We start from the raw sequence: 25059 nt of genomic DNA on the forward strand, positions 1-25059 counted from the left end.
TCAGAAGTCTCAAATTCTTTTTCTAAGCTGCACACAACTGTACCTACAATTCAGACTTTACCCTTCATTATGAACTATTCACTATTTCAAAGCTTTGAATGCACACCTCTCCCAGCTTCTTCATGGGATTAACAAGTGAAACAGACAGGATGTATAAGAGGTAATCCAGGACAGCAGACAAGTCAATATATGACTTCTACTTAACTATTAGTATTTCTACAAGGCCCTAGAGTACAACCAAACAGCATATCCCAACACAAGACATCCCAGTTAGAGCTGAGTGCAGATGTAGCTCAGTACTGGGTCAATGGCACCTTCCCCTAAACCCACAGAAACACAACAAGAAGCTCTGTGTCAACAACATGCTCAGTGAAACTTCTTAATGGACTGGATGAATAACCAATATAGAACAGCTCCAGCCCAGAAGCCTCATTGAGCTACTAGAAATTTTGATTTGGAAGCCTGAGGGGATAAAAAAATCCCCAAACCAAACCAACAATGTCACTTTTTAATTTGTAATACTTACAGCCAGCCTAACAAAACCAAGAATGAAAAAGCTGGTGACTCAATAACAGCTTGGAATTCAGCTCCATATTCTAGTACTTGAACTTTATAGTTTTCATTATGAGTTTTGAAGAGCGTTACCTGACTATAGTGTGTTGAAGTAACGATGGACATGTAACTTCTTTAATCACTGAAAATTTAATTGAAAATTAAAGAACTATTCTGAGCAGACATGTAGACCTAGGAAATTTTAAAACATCTTTGCAATTTCAACAGCCTTCTGGGCTGCATTAAGAAACAGCATTGCCAGTAAGCTGAGGTGAGTCAGTGATCCTTCACCTCTGCTCAGCCCTGGTGAGACATCTGGTGTTTGTGTTCAGGACAAGAAGGATGAAGATATACTGGAGGGAGTCCAGTAAAGTGCAATGAAGAGGCTGGAGCATCTGACATACACAGAGAGGCTGAAAAAGGTGTTTAGTTTGAAGCAGAGAAGGCTCAGGGGGATCTCACTCGTGTGCAAATACATGAAGGGATGGTGTGAAGAGTCACTCTTCTTAGCAATGTGCATTGAAAGGGCAAAAGACAAATTGAAAGATGGGATATTTAATTCAAGGACAAGAAAAAACTCCTTTCTTTTGTGAGTGTGGTCAAATGTGGGAACCCATTGCCCAGAAAGATTGTGGAGGTCTTCGTCCCTGGAGATCCACAAAGTCTGACCAGACACAACCACTAGCAACTTGCTCCTGCTCGTCTCTTACTTTCACACGCAAAGATATGGAAATACCATCAAGTAATCCTAACTTGAGCTTTTGCAGTGCAATAATGTATAAAAAATTGCCAAGAGCTTGCACATGGATTACAGAAATCAGTTAATATAAAACTCACTAGTGTCAATGGGGCTATCACCTTTAAATTGTAAAATTTTAGTGTCAAAGGCTTAGAGATACATCACTGAAGTCTAAGAAATTATGGGATTAGAGAAATGAGGTGTCTGAAGTTTCATAACTTGTGCTTCCTTTGTTCACCCACTATATGTTCAGTGAAGAATTTTTAATAAATTTAAACTCACTACATTTTACTGCGAGTTGCTTTACAACTATTGTTAATTAGAAAACAAGACCTAAAAAATAAGATTACAAAAATTGTCATGTCCCAAAGCATTGCCAATTCAAGTTTTTGCTGTGTTTCTGCAATCTTATACAAAACCCCCTTGATTTTTGAAGTCCTCTCTTAAAACCATGTGAGTTTAATTAAAAAAAAAAACCCTACAACTTACCTTCCCAGTATTTCCAGTAATTCTGCTATGCCATTGTGATGTTCTGTTTCATAAATAAACCTAAATAAATGAAACATTTTATTGGTTTACTGCTGAAGAGAGATACAAATCTAACACCAAGATTCCCATCTATCATTACAGGTAGCCTTGACCCCAAATATTTCACTCAGTAAAAGGAAAGCAGAGAGACACAAAGGAAAAGAAACTTCGTGGAAACAAAAATCAGCAGCCCACCCAGCTGCTTTCAAGCTTCACATCTGCTTTGCTCTTTTCTCCCACATTTAACAAAGCAGCCTACACTCAAGCTTTTCCCAATACTCATATTTTATGCCATTTTAATAATGCAAAACTGAACACAGTTCAAATAACACTTTAAATATTAAAATAACACAAGAGTATCTGGCATAATTAAATGCCATGACTCAACCTCCTATAGCAAATGCAAGCACAAAGTGTTCAAACAGTTACTACTTCTGGATGTAAAAAGCTTCTTGGCATTACAGATCTCTGTGCACACAAAAGGCTTGCAATAAACAAAGGAAGTCACATTTTCCTGCACCTTCTGACAGAGCACTGTCATTTATTAGGCAGCCACCTTTCAGCCTCCTTCACCCAAGTGTAAATTTGTTGACAAAGTTCTATGCATGGCTTCAGCTAATTTGCAGAGTTATAAACATTTACACTTAGGAGAAAATAATTCCACTAATTTGAAAGCATTTTTTGATTTGAAAATTTGTCATACGCTCAGGTATTAAAAGCTACTTTTAATCCAGGATATTTGAAGTGACAGTTTTTAATTCTTTAAGACCCCTTCCATATAATTCAGGATATAATTCCAAGCAAAATTAAACACATTGACGCAAAAATGTTTGAATTGACATACAGGTTTCATAATTTAAAAAAAAAAGTATTTTACTTCAGGGAAAAAAATACATTAATGCAACTATGGGGAAAGAATTAATGTAATTCTGGTCAATGACTAAAAGACAAATGAAGGTTAAATTTCTTAGGTAAGCACAGTAATAAACCAACAACTGGAAGGTAAAAGTATATGAAAATGAAACATTTTTGAAGCTGTACACAAGAGTTTATCATTTCACACATAATTCAAGACAGGCTAGAACAACTTCCCTCCTTGGTGAGCGTAAACAAGTGCACCCGTTTACATTTGGAAGCAAAATTTTTAAACTTTGAGCTCCTAAATATTATACAGCTAAGTGAGTTTTTCTCTAAGTTTGTGGTTGGCTTTTCTTTTTCTACCACAACTTTGTAGCTGTGAAAATTATATAATCTCCCATATACATGTCAGATGGAAATCTCTCTTATACAAACAATACAAAGTTGATTTAATGAGCAGATCATTTCTTAGTCTTTCAAAAGCTTAGCACCAGAACTATCTGTATTCGAAGACTTTGCTTCCACTGTCTCTGAAAGCAAAGTGCAAGAAATGGCAAATAAAAAACTTTTCAGAAGTGCATATAATGTGCTATGATGCTGTTTTACCATCTGTTCAGATATTTGAACAAATTATGCATTTTGGATTTAATTTAATAAAATCCAGGGAAATTTATTGATGTGTGTGGGAAAAAAAAAATCTGCATCTTCGAGATCCACCTGTACTTTTTCCTTGGGATATACTGGCTCTTCACTTGCCCTGTGAAGTCAATTTCCAGCTGACTGCATGACACTACAGGGTCACTAATTATGTTAAAGTAGCTCCTCTGTATCCCTTCCAAAGCTCAGTTGTTGCCACAGCAGGAAAGATCAGCTCCCTCTACAGCTGGTACTGCCAGGTGCCATTCATGATATGGCACTGAGGGCCTGGCAGCACCACACATTGATTTTGGGATGAGAACAGTGGCAGAGAAGGAGCACGATGGAGGGAGTGTGAAACTGCTACACAACATTATTATTTGCAGAAAAGCAAAGAATATCAAAATGAAAATATTCAAAAAGGCACCACAATCTTGCATTCACACTGGATGTAACAGCAGTGAAAACACACTTCTCAAGGCCTTTGGTAATACAGTGGTTTGTATCAGTGATAATACTACAGTTCATTCTGCGGCAACAAACAAGTATTTCACAAGAGCTCAACTGCACATGGCAATTCTGAGGAAAGAAGAGGCAGCAGACATGTTCCTTCAAGCAAATTACAGATCTCTCAGTCATTCAATTTCAGCCAATTTTCTGCATTATGAAGAACTACACCTTATGAAGGCATTAGTGTAATACAAACACTACCACCCCCCCAGCCCAAAAAGAAAAGCCTCCCACAGAGATACCAAACCACCCACTAAATCATATACTAACTCAAATTTCAGCTTGCCATATGCCAGAGGCAAGACTACCCTAATTTAAGTCTCCCAGAGTGGTATTAATTATTATTAGATATAACAATATTAAGTATAAACATATTAAGAATTTTAAAAATTGCTAGTAGTGTCTTGAAGTGTTTTAATTGCACACCTCATCACATGTACCATAACACAAAGATGTTGACATACCTATAAAATATATTATTAATTTGTTTCCGGATGTAAGCTCTTAAGCCTAAGAATTTCCCATATATTCTGTGTAGAGTTGTTTTAAGAAAATCTCTTTCACGAGGATCTTCACTGTCAAAGAGCTCTAAAAGCTGAAAAGAGAAAAAAAAGAAGATGAACATTAACTGAACCTAATGCATTGTAAAAATAATTGAGAGCTTGAAGTTAAAAAAAAAACAACAAAAAACCAACCTTTTTTTTACCTTACCTGTAATACAAACTTCTGATCAATATATTTCTTAGCTATATTAGGTTGAAAATCTGGAGATTCTAAAAACCTTAAGAAAAATTCATAAACAAGCTGGAAAAAATAAACAAAAAACCCAGTATTAGTCTTTTAAACAATAAATGTTTTATAAGCATCACATTACCAAAATTGCTGATTAGTTGCTCAGAACTGCAAAATGTTTTTAGGTATATTTATCTATATAACACAGAGTAAAAGCTTTGCTCTTGCTCTCCTGACAAATTACAAGAACTTGAGGTTATTTAAACTGCAGAAATTCTGCTGAGCTCCATCACTACACTTTACTCAAGTGACACACAGTAATCTAATATTTATCATGCCCAGAAGTCCATGTTCTAGGAAGCCTCTGTTCTCCTCTGTTTGTCACGGTACCTCTGAAAGTTAAAGCTGTGCCAAAGCCAGATCAAAGCACTCATAGTGACAAATAGCTCATTTAAAATCTCAGCAGTTACATCTCTACCACAAGAAACAACGAGCCTTTAACCTTTAACAACTGATTTAAAAAAAAAAATATTTTCAGTTTTAATTCAAGAAACACATTTTAAAAATTACACAGAAAATTGTTTTGAGATAAACACATAACCTAAACAATTTAGAATAGATATATAATGAATTTAATGTCAAAATTCTGTTATAGACTGTGATGCCTCAGCCTCCATGAAGTACCTGTAGATGAGGCCATGCAGCTTCTAGGGTTGGTTCATCTTCCTCTGGATCAAATTCTGCTCCCGTTGGGTTGGAAGATGGTGGTAATGTTCGAAACATATTAACTGCAAACTGAAATTACATTTCATTTAAAAACTCTAAACTGATGACTTAAAAAAATACTTTCAATATGGTTTTGGCTAAGGATACTTTACATCAGCTATTTTAATTAACTTTTGCAAAAATACAAGCTATATAATGCAGTATTTTAAAGAGAGAGGAACATTCATACTTCACATAGTTCTAACTTGGAGAACACTTTTCTATGCAGTAAGTACTCTTTGAAGCACAAAACTACTGCCATGATGTGTTTTATGAGGATACTGCTCTGATCTCTCTGCACACAGACACGTATGTAAGCAGATGTATGTAAAATGTTTACACAAACATTTTTTATATACACACTTAATAAGGCCTTGCAGCAACCTGCAAAAGTGTAAGTCAGAAGTAGAGATGCAAACCAAAGATAACTCACATCTGTTCTTCTCTGTAAGATACTAGTTTCATTTCACATAGTGGCTGCACACATATGGGAACACTTCAAAACCAAATTCCACAACACCAACCTCCCCAGTGGTATTTCTGTTAAACCACGTCCACCTGACATTGCAGAGCATTTGTAGGGGACAACTACACACCCTAATACTTTAAATATTTGAATTCTGAACCCCTTGAAAAACGTTTAGCATCCTCATGGAAGTGGACCAGTCTGCAAACATGAACTACTTTTCAAGCTGTGGATACACATGTATTTTAGTGTTTCCAAGTGCTTGCCTACACACAAGGGCCAAGGAAGATGTGTATGTGCTGTCCTGCCATCTCACATCTGACAGGCTGAGCAGACAGTGGGAGGCAGTATCAAACTGCATCAGCTAAATCTGCAAGGCTTACATTATACTCCCATGAGGGAAAAGTCATCCTGGATGCTCTGTTTTTCTGCATAATATTCCTTCATTCAAGCAACTGAGACATAGGTCTGATAAACACCAAGATATGTCAGAGTAATGACTACTGCAGAGAATTAAAACTAAAGATGATATATCTTTATGTTCCCCTTCTTAAAAGCATGGACATCAAGTGATTAACCACCTTTGTTTAAAAAATATGGTGACAATTTGCAATGATCAGAGGTTTTCCAAGAAAACAAATCTAGGAAGACTAGACTTGAAATTTAAAACTTGCTAAGATTATTAAACAAATGGAAGAATAACCTTATCTAAAGAATTCTTAAAGTCTCAGGCTCTCACTACATAGAAAAAGAAACATATGGGTCATGGCAGGTGTTAGCAACCAAGTTTTGTACTTTGTATTTTTGAAAACAGAAAATAGATTAAAAACTTAGAGAGCATTTTTTCCATGAGAAATGGAACCAGTAAAGCCTGATGTGATCTGTTTTGCATTTTATATCCTTGACCAACAGAATACAAAACTGCTCAAGTCAAGCTGCAGGATCTTGCACTGAAAGTACAAACCTGAAACTCTCTTGTCCTCTGTCTCTCTTGTCTACCCTACTGAGGTTTAGGAAAATTTACAATGAATTAATATCAGTTTTACCCATTAAATAGCTGATCTTTTTTCTAACTTCTCAGTCTTTTGACCAAACAGACAAGACACAATCTGCCAAGCCTGATCTCCTCTAAGGCAAATTTCCCACAGAAGTATAAATAAACACAGCACAACTGAAAAACATCCCCCTCCCCAGCTCCTGCTCCCACCATTAAAATTCCACAAGACCCCCCCAAACTTATGAAATTAGAGTCTTTATGAACACTGGCCTAGTGTGCCAAAATTCCGTCAGTGCTGCCAGCACTATCAACACTTCACTTGACAGGACATAACAGGAAGATGGGAGAACAAAAAGGGAAAAGAAAACAACCTGCATTTTTATCAGTTCAGGGGCTTTTGCTGTAATGGCAGCCACAACTCCTGCTTTTCTTGAGGCCCATTTCATACAACATGAGAATATTTTCAAGCAAGTAGGCATCAGAGATACTACACATTTTCTCCTCCCTTCTGCTGAGCAGCCTGGGTGAAGCTTGATGTGAACAGCTCTGAATAAAGAGGCACATAAACTGCAAGTCTGTGCCTTCTGTATTCATATGAAGAAAGCCAACCTTATATTTAATAGAGCAAAATGCAGCACACTTCTATTCACAGCATCCCTCTTATTCTAGAGCACGGATAGAGAACACCACACCTACAATGCCCCTTTGAACACAAAACCAAAAAGCCAACCAAACAAAAAACCAACAAAACCTCAACCTCATATAGGCATAACTGAGTATGTAATTTTAATAATGGACAAAAAGTTGCACTGAAAACCATGTCAATTGCTGAATAAAATTAGATCTGGTCCTATACATAATATAAATTTAAAAAAATAGTACTACCCTATATGCTAATGCACAACAGAACATTCTCATAAAGCCCTGCTTTCTGCTAAGGCCATGCTAAAAAAAAGCATTATTATTTTCTAAGTAAGAATCTGAAATGGATGCTTTTCATCACAAAACCCTGAATACATCATGCACATTTAGAAAATTTACTCAGACATTTACCTACACATTTTATAGTTTCGAGAAGAGGTACTTAACTATATCACACCTAGGAAATGGAATTTGTATAACAAGCAGTTAATAAAACATTTCCTTTTTCATCATGTCTTTGCTTAGAAATATAAAATGAATTTGAAGGACATATCAGCTGGCTCTTTAAGGAAGAAAGGGAAAATAGTCTTGAATCCACTCTGAAAGAAGAACATTAAATCCATTTTAGAAATTAATTTCTCATAACTTTTGAAAAAAGGACTTAGGCTTAACATTAAATTATTAGCTAAGCCACTAGATGAATATATATCTTAAAGAAAAGATCTTACTATAATTTAGTCCAGAACACCTAAAGTGAAAAAAAAAAAAGAAGGGTGGGGTGGATAGACATGACATGAGCATTAAGACTACAAAGAATGAAGCAGAATGAGATTATAAGGTAAATGTTTATTTTGTCAGAGAGAAAGAATATTTGAAGGTATGGAAAAGGAAACATTGTTTTATTTCTAGTAAACAGACAACTTGTGAAATTCATTGCCCTGACTGATTGGTCTAAGTAATAATTTAGTAACACCAAACAGAACTTGGACACACACACACACACACAAATACAACATGTACACACACAAACAAGTAACCTCCAAGCTGTGAAGTCTGGCAGAATGGCACAGCAAAACAGTAATTTTCCTGCCAACTCCATAAACTTTCCAAACTGAGAACCATTCTCAAATCTGAATATTTCTTGATCCTATTGAAAATGCTATTCCTTACTAATATAATTCAGTGGCAGTAGCAGCACATAACTTATCAATGTTTCTTGGAGGAGTTTTAAAGTACATGAAGACATTACATTTATTTTCCTTAAAATTCCCACAATCAATTCAGATGTTTGTCTAGAATTTAGCAAATGTACATGACAATCTACACACACATGCCTGAAAGAGAGATCACAACACCACTGGAGAAAAAATACAGTTGCTTCAACAAATGACCAAAGCAAAAAAAAAACTATCTGAATTTAGCCTCAAAATACCAGCCCAGGTGCCTTCACTGGCAGTGTCTCTCACAGGGCTGTGTAAAACCAATGCAAGGAAACTCCATACCCTTCAGACCCTTGCAGACACAAAGCATTTTAAAGGCACCAAAAGAATTTTTGAACACCGTACGCATGTATTTAACTTCCCTTCCTATTTTTATAAATACAAGATTTTGTTTTTACGAACTTTAACCATCATCTAATTCTGCTTCATATACGTGTCTAGTTTGTCTTACAAAAAAGAAAAATCAACACTGGCAATAACATTTCAAAGTCCTGTTATTCTTTTGTAGATGTGCAAAAGAGTAACAGAAAACACACGATCTTTTCTGAAGATTTCATCAAAACTTCTTAAGATAAATTGATACAGCTGAAGAAGCAACACTGAATGATAAACCAGGAACACTTACCATATGTACTACTTCAGGGTAAATAGGTTCTGTAATCACATTGCGATTGTGTGTGATATATTCTACCATTTCACTTAAAGCTCCTCGTTTTACTTCCTTCCACTTTAGGTCACTTAGTGGATCAGAAACAAAGTCAAAAAGTACACAACATTGTCGTAACTTCTGGATAAAAAGCTTTTCTTGATCCGCTGGAGGAACATCTGAAAGGTGAAAATAATTATACAATGTTTAAATTATACTGTAGTGGATTCACTGCCCTCCCCATTTTTACTTTGTGAAACACAGGTATAGAAGTGTTTAAGATTACAAGCAAACTTTCTAAATCTTCACACAACTTTCAGGAATATCATATTCCACAGTATGAGCCCCACTGAAATACCCTGTACATATCAGGATGATTTAAAAAATTGCAACAATGATGCATAACTTGTCCTTGCCAGAAGCAAACACTGCATGGAAAAAAGCACATACTTGAAGAAATGCCTGCATATGCTTTGTGTTTTGCTTAAGTAATCCCATGAGCCGTTAAAATGACATATGTGTGAGACTACAAATTATACATAGAAGGATCAGGACTTAAATATCTAGGAAATACCAGATAACTGGCCAGAGGTAAAGAAAGCAGCACCATGGTTTGTCTGCTGGAAACACTTGTGTCCAATTAAAATGGCCACATGATTACAGCACAAAGCCTAAGAAATGAAATATGAACACACCACAGAGAGTCTGCCTAAGTTTATACCATAACACATTTTATGTTTCTGCATAATGACTTTTTTATTGTTAGATATGAACTATGAAGACAGTAATAGCATGTTGAAAAATAGTACTAGACTGACTTTGTAAATAGTTCTGCAATTTACTCCCATTTCTTCCAGTTGATGAGCTTTACTTTTTCCTTAGAGTTATCATAAAATGCTAAGAATTTTCTCATACAAGTAGCAACAGCTACCATCCAAGTATTTCAAGTGGTATTACTGAATACAAGCCCATGTGTATGCACAATCAAACTAACTGAACATGCAACAGATTTACAGTCCAATTGTTTAAATACCAGTTGCTCTCCTTATAAGTGCCTGAAAAACTTCCTATGATAACAAAGTTGGAATAGCTCCTCTCACTCACAAAGAGAAGCTGCTTTCCAAAGTATTTTTTTATATAATAAACCTGGAAGACTTATTTGGTTTTAAAACAGCTGGCAATTTTTAAAATTTACTTGTGCCAAAGAATAATTCCAGTAAGAAAACACTGTATAGAAATAGCCCTGAAGAACATAGAGAATAAAAATATAGCCTTCATGAAAGAAACAACAACCAGTTAGACTTTGGTGTCACCAAGACACCTGAGACAGTGCAGAATGCTTGAAGTGGAAAGAAGGTGCTAGGTAACAGGTGTCCCTATGCAGAGCAACAACTTTCTAACAAATAAACCAAAATTCCTGCCCAGTGTTGTGAACAAAGCCACATAAATTTTCTATATGAATACCCATGCTTTTGTTTATTTTAATAAAAAAGTAATGAATAACTTCTCCTGAGAAAATACCAAAAAAGTAATTAATTGAGATGTCTGCATACTGAAAGCCAGCCAAATTTGACCTGAATGCAAAAAGTCTCACACGCACAAAGTGGTTGGTTACCTTTCCCCCATGAACTGTAAAATGGAAAACAGTTCAACCCGAAGCATAACAACAGTTACACTTAGGGACACTGTGCTATGAATGCGTACTCCACAAAATCCACAGCCTAAATACAGACTATAATTACACAAGTAATGGACATACAATTACAGTGATTACAGTACACTAACCTTAAAGAGAGGAAGCACTAAAGATGTAATTACCACTAATAGTGAAAGTTAAAGACTGAGAACTAAGAAGATCAAGAAACACCCTCAGCTAGGCAAGCCACCTCCCTTGCCATTTATTCTGAGGTGGCTTAACTATTTTAAGTACCTCAGTCATCCTCATTATTTGAGAGATCCTCTTTACACACACTGAGAACCACACATATTTCTAATGAACTGTGTTTTGTTTATTTGGGTGAGACATAACCGCCTCCTTTACGAGTATTCATCCACAGCTTTCAAGTCTGGATCTCACATCTCTTCTAGTACTTTGTTTGGAGTAGTTGCCTTGAAATCAGGATCATCCCTACTTTCCAGGTTTGAAAGGCTGATTTCAGCATGATACCAAGCAGAAGGTGGTTAAGAAGATGACTTGAGTAGCCCATGATTTTTGTGCACAGCATGTGTGCACAGCTGCAGAGCAGCTCTGGGACACCCAGTAAGTCATTTATCCTCAGACATTTGCCAGGCACTATCTGGTTAGGTTCTTTCAGTTAACTGCATGCCGATTTCTAAATCACCTTCCAGTTTAATTAAGCGATAACCCCTCACTTCCATTTGCTTAATTAACTGGGATATTTGAAGAGAATGCCATTAGGGGAAAAAATTCCCTACTTGTGCAACTCTGGTGCTCCATTCCCTGATGACTGTGGGAAGGTCATAATTATTCAGAAGTTACTCCTTAAAATCACATCGCAACTGATACTTAGAGCTATTCACTAGGCAAAGTTTTTTTAAAAAAACCCCAAACACCAGCACTACCAATCAAACCAAACCAAACCCCCACATATTCTGCTTCCCTTCCCCAACAGTTCACATAATTTTCACAGGACTTGCTTCTGAATAGTAGCAATAGAATAATCTTTTTTATTCACTCCAAATGCTTATCCCTGTCAGTACTTGTATTTTAAATGAGTACTATTTTTGCTCTTCTACTGGAACAGGAGTACAGTTTGTTGTAATCCCAAAGAAGGTCAGTCTTATATTTGGATTGAATGTCTATCAGTTCCTGACAAAGCTTTACAGAAATTTGTTATGGCATATTTTATGCCTAAGCCTGCATCATTTATCCTACTGTCCTTTTTGTAAGAGAGAAATATACACTGGAAAAAGTATCAAAATATGATAGGTATTATGAGAGCAAGGCAGGTCTCTGCGACTGAGGGATCAGCTTTTTGTCTTGTTTGGGTTGTCCAGAGGTTTTTTCCTTACAATTACAGGGTAACTGTTGGCTCAAGTTATACAACCTTCAGATATGCAAGCTCTGCCCCTTCTGTTTTAACAGTATCAATACAGAAACAGCTTTTCAGTATAAAATTTTCAACATCATCTTAGCCTGTGGCCTTGCCAGATTTTCTGTATACTGATGAGTATAAAATAAGATATTTTCCACTTTATAACTGATACTAGCTGTGCTTTTATTATCAGATTAACTAGACCAATATCTCACTCTTAAAGGCACCACTTCCAGTCTGTATTTCCCTTCTAAACAGCCAGGTAAAGATCAGAGATACTCAGCTACCAAGTGCCTTAGCAGAACACAAATAATTGTCTGGAAAAGTTTAAATTCAAACACTGAACTCTGTATGAAACAGATTCTTTGGAAGCTTCAGGCATGTCTTCAGCAATTCCTACTTGTGTGAGTTCACTGCAAACAGGCTTCATTCACACTGGCAGCTGTCCTCGACCCTGCGTGTTTCTCAGCCAGGATGTGGCACCGGTCTGCACCCAGGAGCCACCAGCTCCACCCTTTCTTTTGTAATGTATAGACCAGCTAAAGAACTAAAACATGTGAATATGCTAACAAATCAAGATGTCTTCATATTAAAACAAAATTTTCCTGGTTTTTAAGAAAATTAGCTGAAGTGAAAACAAACCAGAAAACACTGAAGTTTTTGTTTTCAGTGGCTGACTTTGTGTTCAGTATTCCATGACACACAAATATTTTTGCTGTGCAGGACTGTAGAGATCTTACTGTTCTCTCAATCATATTTTTTATGTTCCTTCAAATCTAAAAGTTGTATTTTTAGTTATGTATTGTAACTGTGACATCATTAGGTACTGATGACAGATCCATGCCCTACCTTTTTCACTGAAGCCCATTTTTCTGTGACAACAGTGTAATGTAATAGCTGCTGAAAGGAGGACAAAAGGCAAAGCAGGGTAAGTGGGTGACCCAGAGATGTCACATGAAACAGCTGATTTCTAGTACAGACTGGAACCAAACTAAGGTTGAATTTCAAGTTTTAGGTCATATTCTGACACGGAGAAGAGCTGATGCAATTCCTACCACAAAACACAATTTGTGGCCAGTAAAACACACTATGTTATGTCATTTTAAAAACAGAAAACAAGAGATATCGTTGACAATTTGCAAAAAACCACATTCAGAACACAAAATTAATTTCAGTTTTGTGAATACTTTTTTACTCATATATCAAAGCTTCACAGAGAGATTTGGTTGGCTGACAGGTCCCTATTTCATTGAAAGAGAAGTAGCTCTTTTTCCTTAGAAGGCCATAGAACAAAAGATAAACTAAACATCACATCTCACGAAACGTGTCATCAACCATAATGAAGCACTAGAATTGTTAACGATTTGGAAAAACAACATTTAATTGTCAAGTAGAGTGCTATCCAGAGGATATCCCTCAATTTATTGGTCACACAGTCCCTTTCTGGGGAAGTATTACTACATATTAAATTTGATGTTTATTGGCAGAAAAAGCAGCATTATCGAAGTTTTGTAAGATGCCCTAGAGAGTTATACTTCAACAAGGGGACGCTAGTATCTTGCAATGTTCTTTTAAAACACTTCAGTTGACAATATCATGGTAGCATTTTTTCAAAGAACAGAGTTCAGTGCCTTGAGTAAGAGAAGTAGAAATTGTCAGACACAAAGGCAGAGGAACTACACAGTATGGAAAGGAGAACATAATGTGTCAAAACATGGCTTTACCAGAACTAATACTTTTCCCAAAACTAGGGATCAAGTCCTTAAAAATGAGAGGAATTAAAAAAAAGTAGAAAGAATATTACAAAAGCTGAACCAATATTTGATAAGACTCAATTTAAAATATTTACCTTATTTTGACATTGTATAACAACCATCCTAATTCAAAGCAAGAAACACTATGCTGGAATGATTTTTACGGCATTTCTATTTTTGACCAACTCTTTATAGTTTTCAGTGATTTTACTGAAATCATGATGATAATAATTAAAACTAATTAAAGATGACACTCTCCCATTAACAGAATTCTATCCTAACACATGATAATGGAAATAAGTGGGTGGCAGATGGAAGAAAACTTCTAATTCGTGCATGAATAATTTAATTGAAGCTATTTCTTCTAGCAGCATATAAAAATAAACTCAAGGAATACCTGAAAGTACTAAAATTATACACAATACATTTTATACTAAACTAGCAACTAGTAGTCACGGAAGAAAACTTCCAATTCGTGCATGAACAATTTAATTGAAGCTATTTCTTCTAGCAGCATATAAAAATAAGGAATACCAGAAAGTACTAAAATTATACACAATACATTTTATACTAAACTAGCAACTAGTAGTGGGAGTTTGGCTGCAGATAAATCAGGCAGGATGTTGTATGGCTACACTGGACTAACAAATACATAGAAATTACTGCTGTTTGTATTGTTTTATTTATGGACCCTGCAGAAACACTTCTCTGCCCAAAGAAATGCTTAAAACAAGAAAAATGACCACAGTTACCAAAAAGCCACAGGAACACTCATGGAAAAACAGAGTGCTAGTACTAAGCTCAAGAGAGCACCACATATAAACATTTTAAGTGGCACAGAAGAGGAAAAAATTTCTGTTCTTTATCTCACTATTGAAGATTAAGGGATGTACATGTCAGTGTTGTAAAGTGTCATAAAGAATACAGGTTTAATTTAAAAGAATTGAACTGTAAATTCAAGGTCCTTCTCCAACTACCCTGTATGAGACCTGTAACCATTCCTGTTTTGCTTTTTTTAAACACTTCAAACATTTCCCATCAGAAACAGGACACTGAAGGGCAGATAGACTTTGTCTTATCTACAAGCTCATGATCCCAAACAAGTCTTGATCAGTAATTAAAAATATTTTACAGGCACTTAGAGCTTCCGTAAGGATTACAAGAAAACACTTAACTACTCAAACCAGCTATTACCAAAGTAAAGCTGTTTTGTTCAAGGGCAGCTAGAAGTGAGCTGGGAAGGGTAGGTGGGTGCACAAGGGAAGTTTCCAGTCTCAGGCAGTGCTTGGACAGTGAACCAAAACTTCCAAAGTGTGTCCTTCATCTGCATCAGCTGCCCTGCTGCAGCCCTGTGATGTTCAGCACCTGTGCATGTCACCAGAGACATGGGAATGATGCCTAGCTGCAATTACAGGCTAACGTCCACTCTTCTGCATTCAAGGAACCAAGCCTGCTGATAGCAATACCACCTGGTTGTTCTTCAGATAACAGAAATTTGTAACTTGAAAAAATCCCTGCCTTTCATTTCCCTATTTGAAGAAATTACACTGTTCTGATCTGCCACTGTTTCACATTTTCACCTGAAAAGCTGACACCCAAAATATGATAGACACACAAAATATAATTACTTCCCTAAATACTGACAGAAAATAAGATTTAAAACTAATAAATATGTGGCACATTTTCTACCTAAAATTCAAAAGCAAGTGCCTTTTATTTCATTTTCAAGTAGTTACATTTTTGGATGGTACTCCATCTTATTTAAAGATGTCTTCTTTCCATCAAACAAGTTCTGTTTAGTAATAAGCACTCAAACCTTTTATTTTAATAAAGCAACAGCATTGACATTCTTTCTATGCCAATCTGCAGCCTGGATCAAGCTGTAACTCCACTTACAAAAAAAAAGTTATTTCACCTATGACAGCTTGTGTATGAAAATAGTCTTAATCATGTCCAGCTCTGGGGACCCTGACACAAGAAGGGCAGGGACCTGCTGGAGTGAATCCAGAGAAGGGATGAAGATGCTCAGAGGGCTGGAGCACCTCATCTGTGAGAACAGGCTGTGGGAGTTGGGGCTCTTCTGCACATAAGAGTAATCTGGGGAGAGCTTATAGCACCTTCCAGGGTGCAAAGGGGCTACAAGGGAGCTGGAGAGGGACTTTTTACAAGGGAATGGAGTGCTAGGACAAGGGGTAACGGCTTTACACTGACAGAGGGTGGGTTTAGTGTAGCACACATTAGAAAGAAATTCTTTACTGAGAGGCTGGTGAGACACTAGAACAGGCTGAGCTGAGAATGTCCATCCCTGGAAGTGCCCAAGGTTAGATGGGGTTCTGAGCAACCCAGTCTGGTGGAAGATGTCCCAACCCATGGCAGAAGGGTTGGAATCAGATGTTCTCTAAGGTCCCTTCCAATCTAAACCATTTTATGATATGATTTTATGATACAGAAATGGGGAGGGGAAGGCAAGAGCAACATGTTGGAATTAATAAAGGTACATAGCATTTAAGATTTTTGCTTTCTACATAAAGAAATCTCCTGGCTAAATTTTCATTCAAAAGAGTGGCTTTTAATTTGATTATGAAGCTTTTACTGTAACGTATTATTTCATGTAATGAAAAAAAGGCTGTTAGAATCAAATAAGCTATTACCAGACTAATTAAACAGCAGCTGAAAAAAAGAAAGATAACACCTCAAGAATCCTACAGTTTAAGAGTCTGAAAGGAATGGGAAGCACATGTCTTGTCAGTCCCAGAGTGAAGCTCAAAGCTTTACAGGTGCTTTACAACACTAATCCCCTCTGAAATCTCCAGTCATTGGGGAATCCAGCACTGGTGGCAGCTACCTCCTAACAGAGATTACACTGTGGTTTTGAGGATAGAGGAACAAAGTAATGACATTTAACTGTCAAAGATTTAAGATGGGAGATTTTAAGGACTGATTAATAACAAAACAGGAAAAAAGGTCTGCTGTCATTTTAAACTGTTTGGCATAATTTTTACATACTAAATAACCTGAGGCACTGAAATTACTGCCAGTAATTTTATTCCAGGTGTAAATCATAAGTCAAATGATGATAAGGGTAGATCAACAGTGAATAATATGCACACCATATTATCTAACAATTTTTCCAAAGCAGACCAATGTCACTCTGAACCAAGCTCTTACTTTACAAAGAGTTTTATCAGAAGTCAACTGTTTTATTGTAAGCTACACGAAATTTTTAAAAATCTTAACAGGATATTTGTTATATGGTTAAGAGAAATATGGATTTTTACACTATATTAAAACATTTAAAAACAGAAAGTGAAAAGTAAAAGCGATAACTGCATAAATATTTTAAAGGCAATGTAGCATGAAAAGGAAAACAGGAATGCTTACACAGGAAATGACATGTGAAACAAGCCGAAATGGGCTTGAGCTAATGAAATGGAAATTCTACCTGAAAATTAGGGAGAAAAATGGCAAGGAGAATAATCAAACAGACAATGGAAGGAAAAAAGTGTCTTAACAGGGAAAGAGAGAAACAGAACAAAGAACTCGCAGTAAAGCTTTCTGGCACACACACAGTTAATATGACAGCAAATCTCACTTTTAAACACAAAACACTAAGAGAAAACCCCTCAATTTCATAGCCACTAAAGAGTGCTTGAATCCACTCACAAGTTAGCCAACATCTTTAAATGTGCTTGAAAACTTTAAAATGTTTTAAAATATATGTTACAGTCTCTCTGAGAAAATGAGGCACTACAATAAGACCAGACCTCAATTATATTCTGTAACATAACTGAAGTGTGAGTTACAGTCTCTCTGAGCAAATGAGAGTTATAAGACCAGACCTCAATTATATTCTGTAACATAACTGAAGTGTGTGGCCTAAGTCAGAAGAAGATTTGTATTAAGTAAACTGAAGAAACACATAAACCTGAATAAACTCTGCCACTCTGGACACTTGGACAAAGCAATCAATGTAATCAAGCCCACGCATCTGCTGTAAGCAAATGCACTGTTTCCTTAAACACACCCAAACTCCACACACCAACCCCTAATTTTAGTCAGATACTGCTCTGAGTAACTTGTCAGTCAATAGTACCTGTCACACATCCATGATGAATACAATTCAAAGAACACTCAGCTGCCAAAATGTAAAATAACTGAGTTCCTTCTCCAGAACTGTCAGACTGCCTCCCCCTCTCCTCACTCCTGGTACATTTGCTAAACCTGGGGGCTGCTGCTTGTTTTCTGCTGGATGCTGCTGAATGCCAAAATTGGTGAATTTAACGATGACACTTACAATAATCATTAACAGATATCACAAGCTGGGTCTTGTGTAGGCTTAGAAATAGATTACACAATAGATTACAAAGCAGGAAGAAAAGCCCCCCCCCAGCTTTTCTGTGATCAAACTTGATGTGTTTCACACTCTAATGCAACCTAAAGCAAATACCCAGACCCTATGCAGGAACTCTGCTTAAGTTGTAAGCACATCCTTGCTTATCTGAAGCAAACATTTATTTTTAAATTAATAAAAACTTCCATAAACCTTCCTTGAGGACAACCCTGATTTAGTTTTCTAAATTCTCCAGTCTACTTAAAATTAGAAATAGGAAGGTTAAGTCTTTTTTCATAGGAAGAGCTTAAACAGCACAGGTCACACTGAGCCTGAGATGCAAACTAAGGTCCTGAATGGCTGATCAACATCTAAATCATCTCAAATTGTCACACATCATTACAAGATGTGCAAAAGTGTTTTCACCAGAAATCAACAGGGCTTTTGTGGTTTTCTTGAGAGCAGGTTCTTAACAGACTTCAGTAGACTGCAAGCCTAACTCTAGTACAGGTTTTTTTCTGGGGGGGTTGAGGGTGTGGTAGGGTCTTTAGTTGGTTGGTTTGGGTTTTTTCTTGTTTGATTATTTGGGATTATTTTTTTTGTTGGGGTTTGATTTTTTGTATTCACTGGAAAATAAACTCCAATTCAGTGCATAGTTTTCCTCATTTTTTGGCATGAATAACCTTCTTAGTCCCACATCCTGTGCAACTTAGCTGCCTTGCATGAGGTGATACAGTTAAAAAAAAAAAGATCAAGCAGCACAGAAACAATTATTTGGTAAGAAAATAAAGAAATATATTTTGAATTAGGTCAGTAAATTGCTTAGCAGTCAACCCTGGCTATGTAAAATTCTAAGAGCAATTATGAGCAGTTCTCTGTTAGGAAATAAAAACTACTTTCTAGCAATGAAAATTTTGACTCAAACAAAGTAGAAAGCCCATTTAAAAATACATGCTTTCAACATCTACGAAGACTGAATATACAATATACCTGCACCTTTGTCAGGAGTTAAGTGCATAATGATTTCCCATTCAACCCAAAAACGACTGCTGCATAATCCAACATTATTTTCCTCACATCACATTTGTCAGAAAACATACACATTTGCTTTCACAGATGTCTTCAGTCTCCGGTCAAACCAATCTCCAGTCTCACAAAGGAATTCTGGTAAGAACTGAAAATGTACCTATTAGCAAAAGTGCCCCTATTGCTAAGCTGCCAGAAAAGCTGACATTCTGCTGATAATTTCCACCCCTCTCACACAAGAGAAAAGAGTGAACTGCAGTATGGAATAATACATTTAAATCTGAGCCTCCAAGAAATCTGTAAATTTACAGGGCACAAACAAGTTGATTGGCTGTATTAGCTGTGAATCTAAGACTGACTCCCTACTACAGGTCCAGAAGCCCTGTACACGTTAAGACATCTCACTCCCAGCACATTTTTCAAAATACTCATTATTCTATTTACATTTTCGCTTTTTTACAGAAGATTTAACGTGCGATGAAAGCAACTTGTTCTGATTTCTTCCATTTAACTATAAGCTTTGAAATGCTTTATTCCTTAAGATACTTCATATTGTTGGAAACTCGGTAATCATTAATGTAAGAAAAGTTATGTAGTGAAATATATGCTCAAAATTTTGAGAGAATGTGGAATATTCTGATTCAAAAGCCAAAAAAATCTTAATTTTGTACTGGGAAAAGAACAAATCAGTTTTTATTGCATGCAAACAATATTAAGACAGTCCTCAAAAAACCTCCGTGGATCAATTTTTGGATTTTAAGGCACTTTATATAGATTAGATATAACAGCAGCAAAAACTATAAAAATATCCTGGGAAGAAGTTAGAAGAAAGGTTCCATTATTACAACTAGTCTGGAAAATTTTTTTGAAGAAAAACTATTACACCCAAAGAACAGACATCACTTTTTTTTTTTTTTGGTAGGCTTTGATTATTTTGTTCAAGTTTGATTTGCAATATGACTTGAATGAACACAGGACACCTTTGAAACATCACTGACACTGTTATACGTTCTCTTTAAATATAAAAGCAGTAAGATAATTTGGTTCTAGAGGCTGTGTGAAGCCACACAGCTGATAGATTTAATCCAAAATGCAAATTAAAAACCTTCCATAAAAATCTTTAAAAGGAAAAAGTGTTTCAAATTGGTAAGCTTCTACAATCAGAAAAGTCCCAAATGAACAATTTTAAAATTAGTTTTTAAATTTTACGCTTCATGTATAATTTTTTCTTCATGAAATTCAGATCGTTATCAGAAACAAGAGCAATTATGAAAATTGACATAGAACTGTCACTTCCACTACTGATAACAATGCAGAGTCAGATCCCACCCCTAAGTTTAACTACACTTTTATTAAAGAAAACGGCATTGACAAGTTATAGCAGAAATGGTACCACATGATTTGTATGCACATTATGTGGAATTGATTAAAGGATGTGCAGATGTGGCTTTAAAACATCATGCACTCCAAGTGCCATTTATCTCAGTTTATCACTTTAGACAGGATGGTGCACACAGAGAGTACCTCTGTGAGGCTGCTGAGACTGTGCTTTATCTGTAAAGGTGTCCACCCCCAGCACAAAGGTTAGAGCACAAAAGCCATCTCTCCCAGATGAACACCTTGTCTACATATGATGTAAATAACCCTGTATCTATTAAATATTGCTGGTGCTCACTTAATCTGTGTGGTTTACAGTGCAGTTTCAGTACCTAATTATTTGATAACATGGAATTAATTTTACAGAAGTCTCAATTATTTATTAGACGCTTCAAAAAGAGATGGAAATAAGTTTTTTCCACAGAAACAGATGATACTTAATTTTTACCTTAAAATGTATTTCACAGCAACCATCACAAAACAATATGAATAAAAATTTGAGGGCATCCATTTTTGCTTCCTTGAAAGGGCATGCACATTACTCTATGAGTCAGTAAAAGCAATGTAAAAATTCCAGCTGACTACCTTCCTACAATTTCATGGTATTTTTAGCTCAACAAAAAGTCCCCTCTAGAGACATTTTACAGTCATGCCCTCAGATATTCTACATGCAGTGTGAACACTTAACATCCTCACTGTTTCCAGCAGAAGAATCCATACATGCACTCCTCATATTGGCAAGGGGTCTATATGAAGGTAAAAACAACCCAACAAAGTCAAGAAGGGAGGAGTGAGAGAACAAAGAGTAAAAGCAGTAACAAGGTAAAATATACTCTCTGACAGAAAGTGCTGCATGGTAAATGGAGAGTTAATAAGCATGTCACCATGGTAAAGGCAGCAGGAATAATAACTAAATAACCTCAATTAAACCTGCTTTTGCTCAAATATTGAAAACACTCTGCATTAGTTTCTTTGGTAGATACATTAAAAACCCACTGATCTATGTCTGAATGTCCTTCCAAAAGATTTAGCAAAACAGTACAAGAAGTAATACAACATTTGTACCAGTATCAGTCCTTTGATAATTGATGTGATTATCTAATACTAACATATGAAAGTTTTCATAATTTGATATATACAAGAAACCTAGGTTCATTAGGAACAGAACTGCTGCTTGTCCTTGAGGAAGATGGCCTTGGTTCTGCTTTTCGAGGCAACACTTTTAGAAAGGAACAGTGGATGGGTTTCAAAGTTAACAATTAAGTGTACAAGTCATTAAGCAATGTTAAACAGCAGCAAGCTCAGAATTTCCTAGGAGAAATCAGAAACTTTTGGCAAGATGGATGACTATGAGCTCCAGGAGTCAGGCCATGTATCAACAGAGTCCAGGTGGCTTGGCAGGAACATAACAGCCCAAACACAAGGTTGATACCTGTTCTCATCCCTTCAGGTTACCAAACTGTAATTGGCTAATGGGGGAGAAAAGGGAAGAACAAACATTTTCATCTCCTTTAAATCTCAACTGAGGTTTCTCCATTAGATCAAAACCCAACAACAACTATGACCTGCAAGCAGGATAGAAGGTGTATGCTGACCATGGGAAATTCCATTTATTGGACTGGCAGGACTAAAAAAAGTTTGGAAGGTCTTTTGCACAGAAATATTCCCACAAAGGTACAAGCAAGCCTTCCATTTAAAAATTTTAATTCACTCAGAGAAGTAACACAGTTCATCACTACTATGGAAGCATCTCAGAAGAAAATTAAGATGTCTCCTCTATACACCATTCCTCCCATGAAGACTATGCTCACTTCTCACAACAAGGAGCGACTGCACCTTAAATATTGACTGAATTTAAATGTACTAAAGAATTAAAGAAAATTGAGATTTAAATAAACGTATGTGCTCAGACCGAAAAAGTTCACCATCCTTAAAATACCTACTTAGGTGGATGGTGCAAGATGCATTCAAAGAAAATACAGAAGGAATAAACCAGATTCATTTTCTGCTGCAGAATATACTAAGAGTCAAAAAACAGGATCATGAAATGTGACTTTGAGATTTTTAGGTACGCTTTTATAATCAGAATAGGCTAGTTTCAGAGTATAAAAAAATATTATTACCCCCAAAAAGGCAAACTCAGCACACGTAAAGGAAATTATGCTTGAAACACATCAAGTTCTTGGAAAGTATTAGAAATTCGGTAGGTGACAATTATCCTGGAATTTTTGTATTTTTAACATAATGTTGTTATAATGCAGGAAGATTACTACAAACATGTCGTAAGGATGTGTTAGAAATGACACTGTTCAACATTTTCATAAACACCACAGAAGATGAATAGCAAGGTCACACAGTTTGTTAAAAGCTGTACTCATTGTCAATTCAAACTTGTCAAAAAAGGCTAGAGAAAAATCTCACAGTACTAAGGAAATTAATTCAATCTATTAGATCTTTCCAAAAGCTGATAAATGTAAAGAAATGTGGGTGAAATAGCTGCCTGTGTACATTTATTAATTCTATCTCATTCAGAAGGTATGGACTGCTGCTGAGCTTCTAATTGAAGATTTAGAAACTAATAAAACATTTTTTTGGAATGCCAATGTTTTTAATACTGCATGCACTTCCAGTTATCCATCTTTAACAGTTTGCTAAAACATGGTAAGAATAATTTAAAACACCATTAACACCAAAAACTGTGAATTACCAGAAGTAAAAGTACTACTAATAGGCAATGCTAGCGTCAAGTATTAAAAAGTTTGCCTTAGTAACTAAAAAGAAAAGAAGGGGCATAAAGAGAGTTTACATTAAGAATATTGCTCTTTGAACTTGAGAAAAAAAAGCCCTACATTTAAATTAATATTGTAGTATTTTTATGTTACAGCAAGAACAGTCACTTTTTGGTCCCACAAGAACCAAAGAATGACAGAATCACAGAATAATTTTCACCAGAAGGGACAGTCATTTCTGCTTGTCTAATCCCCTACTACATAAACCTAGCTGCTCTCCACTCCAAGTATCTCCAATTACAGAGATTTCACAGCCCCTTCTGGAATCTTGTTCCAGCTTTTAACCACTTTTATGGTGAAAATATTTTCGCCTTGTGTACAATTGCAGTCTCCAGAGTTTGCTAAGTCATACTGATTACTTCTCATTCACCCACTGTGGATCTCTGAGAAGAGCATGGCTTTGTAGAGCTCTGCACCTCCCATCAGTTAGTCGAGGATCAAATCTCCCCTCAACCTTCCTTCCTTTAGGCCAAACAAATCCAGTTCTTTCAGCCTCCTTTGTACATCATGAGGTAAATGGTTGCCATTCTGCGTGCTGAGTCTGGTCTCTACTACTTCTGAAGCCAGAGCTTTGGGCTCTGCTTCCCATTTAATTACAGAACGGATAATTTTTTATTCTTCTTTTAGCTCAGACACAATTCCTGCAAAGCAACAGACTAGCAAGAGTTTTTAGCAACTGTGGTTAGACAGAAGTATTTTCAGGTCAATTATTTTTCAAGACAAACACATGATGGATTCTTTCTAAAATGGACGTGCCAAGCTTTTCTCCTTTAAGATATAAATTGCCCAACTAAACAAAGATCTTTCACCACCTTTGAGGAACATGCAAATTTCTATCTAAATATTCAGATATTTACATCACAGCAACACTACCACAGACATTTTTTGCCTTGAAGAACACTATGTAAAGGTGTAATCTGAACTACCTTCCACGATCCCTTGCTCAAGATGAACAAGCAGCACATAGAAAAAATGGACAAAGTTAACATCACATAATTTTTGAAAAAAAGTCAAAGCATCTTCCATAAAATCTAAAGTTACTTAAATAATGACAAGTCAAATCTGTCAAAAAACATTTGTTGCTCTGGAAGGCAAAGGAGAAGGACAGACAATGAGATAGTTGAAACATGTAATGGCCTACAGAAAGCATCAGTTTGAGTTAACATAGTATCAGGGTGTTCTCACCCTTCTTCCCACACAATTTTCAGTATGTCTTGCAAAACATCTTGAAAATAATTTTTGAAATGGAGGAACAGACATTACCAGTTCCAGCCAGTCAGCAACCAAGCCATTAAAGTAACCTTTACATTCAGCTGGTTCTGCCATTGCAGATCAGAACAGAGTTTTTTACGTATTTTGTTCAACACATTTCTTGAGTTCATGGAGACATTGGCATCTGGGCTACTTCTGTGCTCTGACAAAACAATATTAAGGGA

At 36.2% G+C, this 25059-nt stretch overlaps 1 protein-coding gene across 2 annotated transcripts in view; it reads right to left on the bottom strand.

Annotated features, from left to right (window-relative positions):
* PPP2R5C (protein phosphatase 2 regulatory subunit B'gamma) overlaps window positions 1-25059 on the bottom strand; it is a 71586-nt gene that overhangs the window by 13565 nt on the left and 32962 nt on the right. For both annotated transcript variants that reach the window (XM_039712597.1, XM_039712596.1), the window contains 5 exons: window positions 9271-9470; window positions 5240-5350; window positions 4535-4627; window positions 4288-4418; window positions 1781-1840 (listed from right to left, as the gene is read on the bottom strand). In XM_039712597.1, coding sequence (XP_039568531.1) covers window positions 1781-1840; window positions 4288-4418; window positions 4535-4627; window positions 5240-5350; window positions 9271-9339 — 464 coding nt within the window. In that variant the 5' untranslated portion in view covers window positions 9340-9470. The remainder of the gene's footprint in view (window positions 1-1780; window positions 1841-4287; window positions 4419-4534; window positions 4628-5239; window positions 5351-9270; window positions 9471-25059) is intronic.

This window comes from Passer montanus, unplaced genomic scaffold, assembly GCF_014805655.1.
Source record: "Passer montanus isolate IOZ18808 unplaced genomic scaffold, ASM1480565v1 scaffold27, whole genome shotgun sequence".
NCBI lineage: Eukaryota > Metazoa > Chordata > Aves > Passeriformes > Passeridae > Passer > Passer montanus.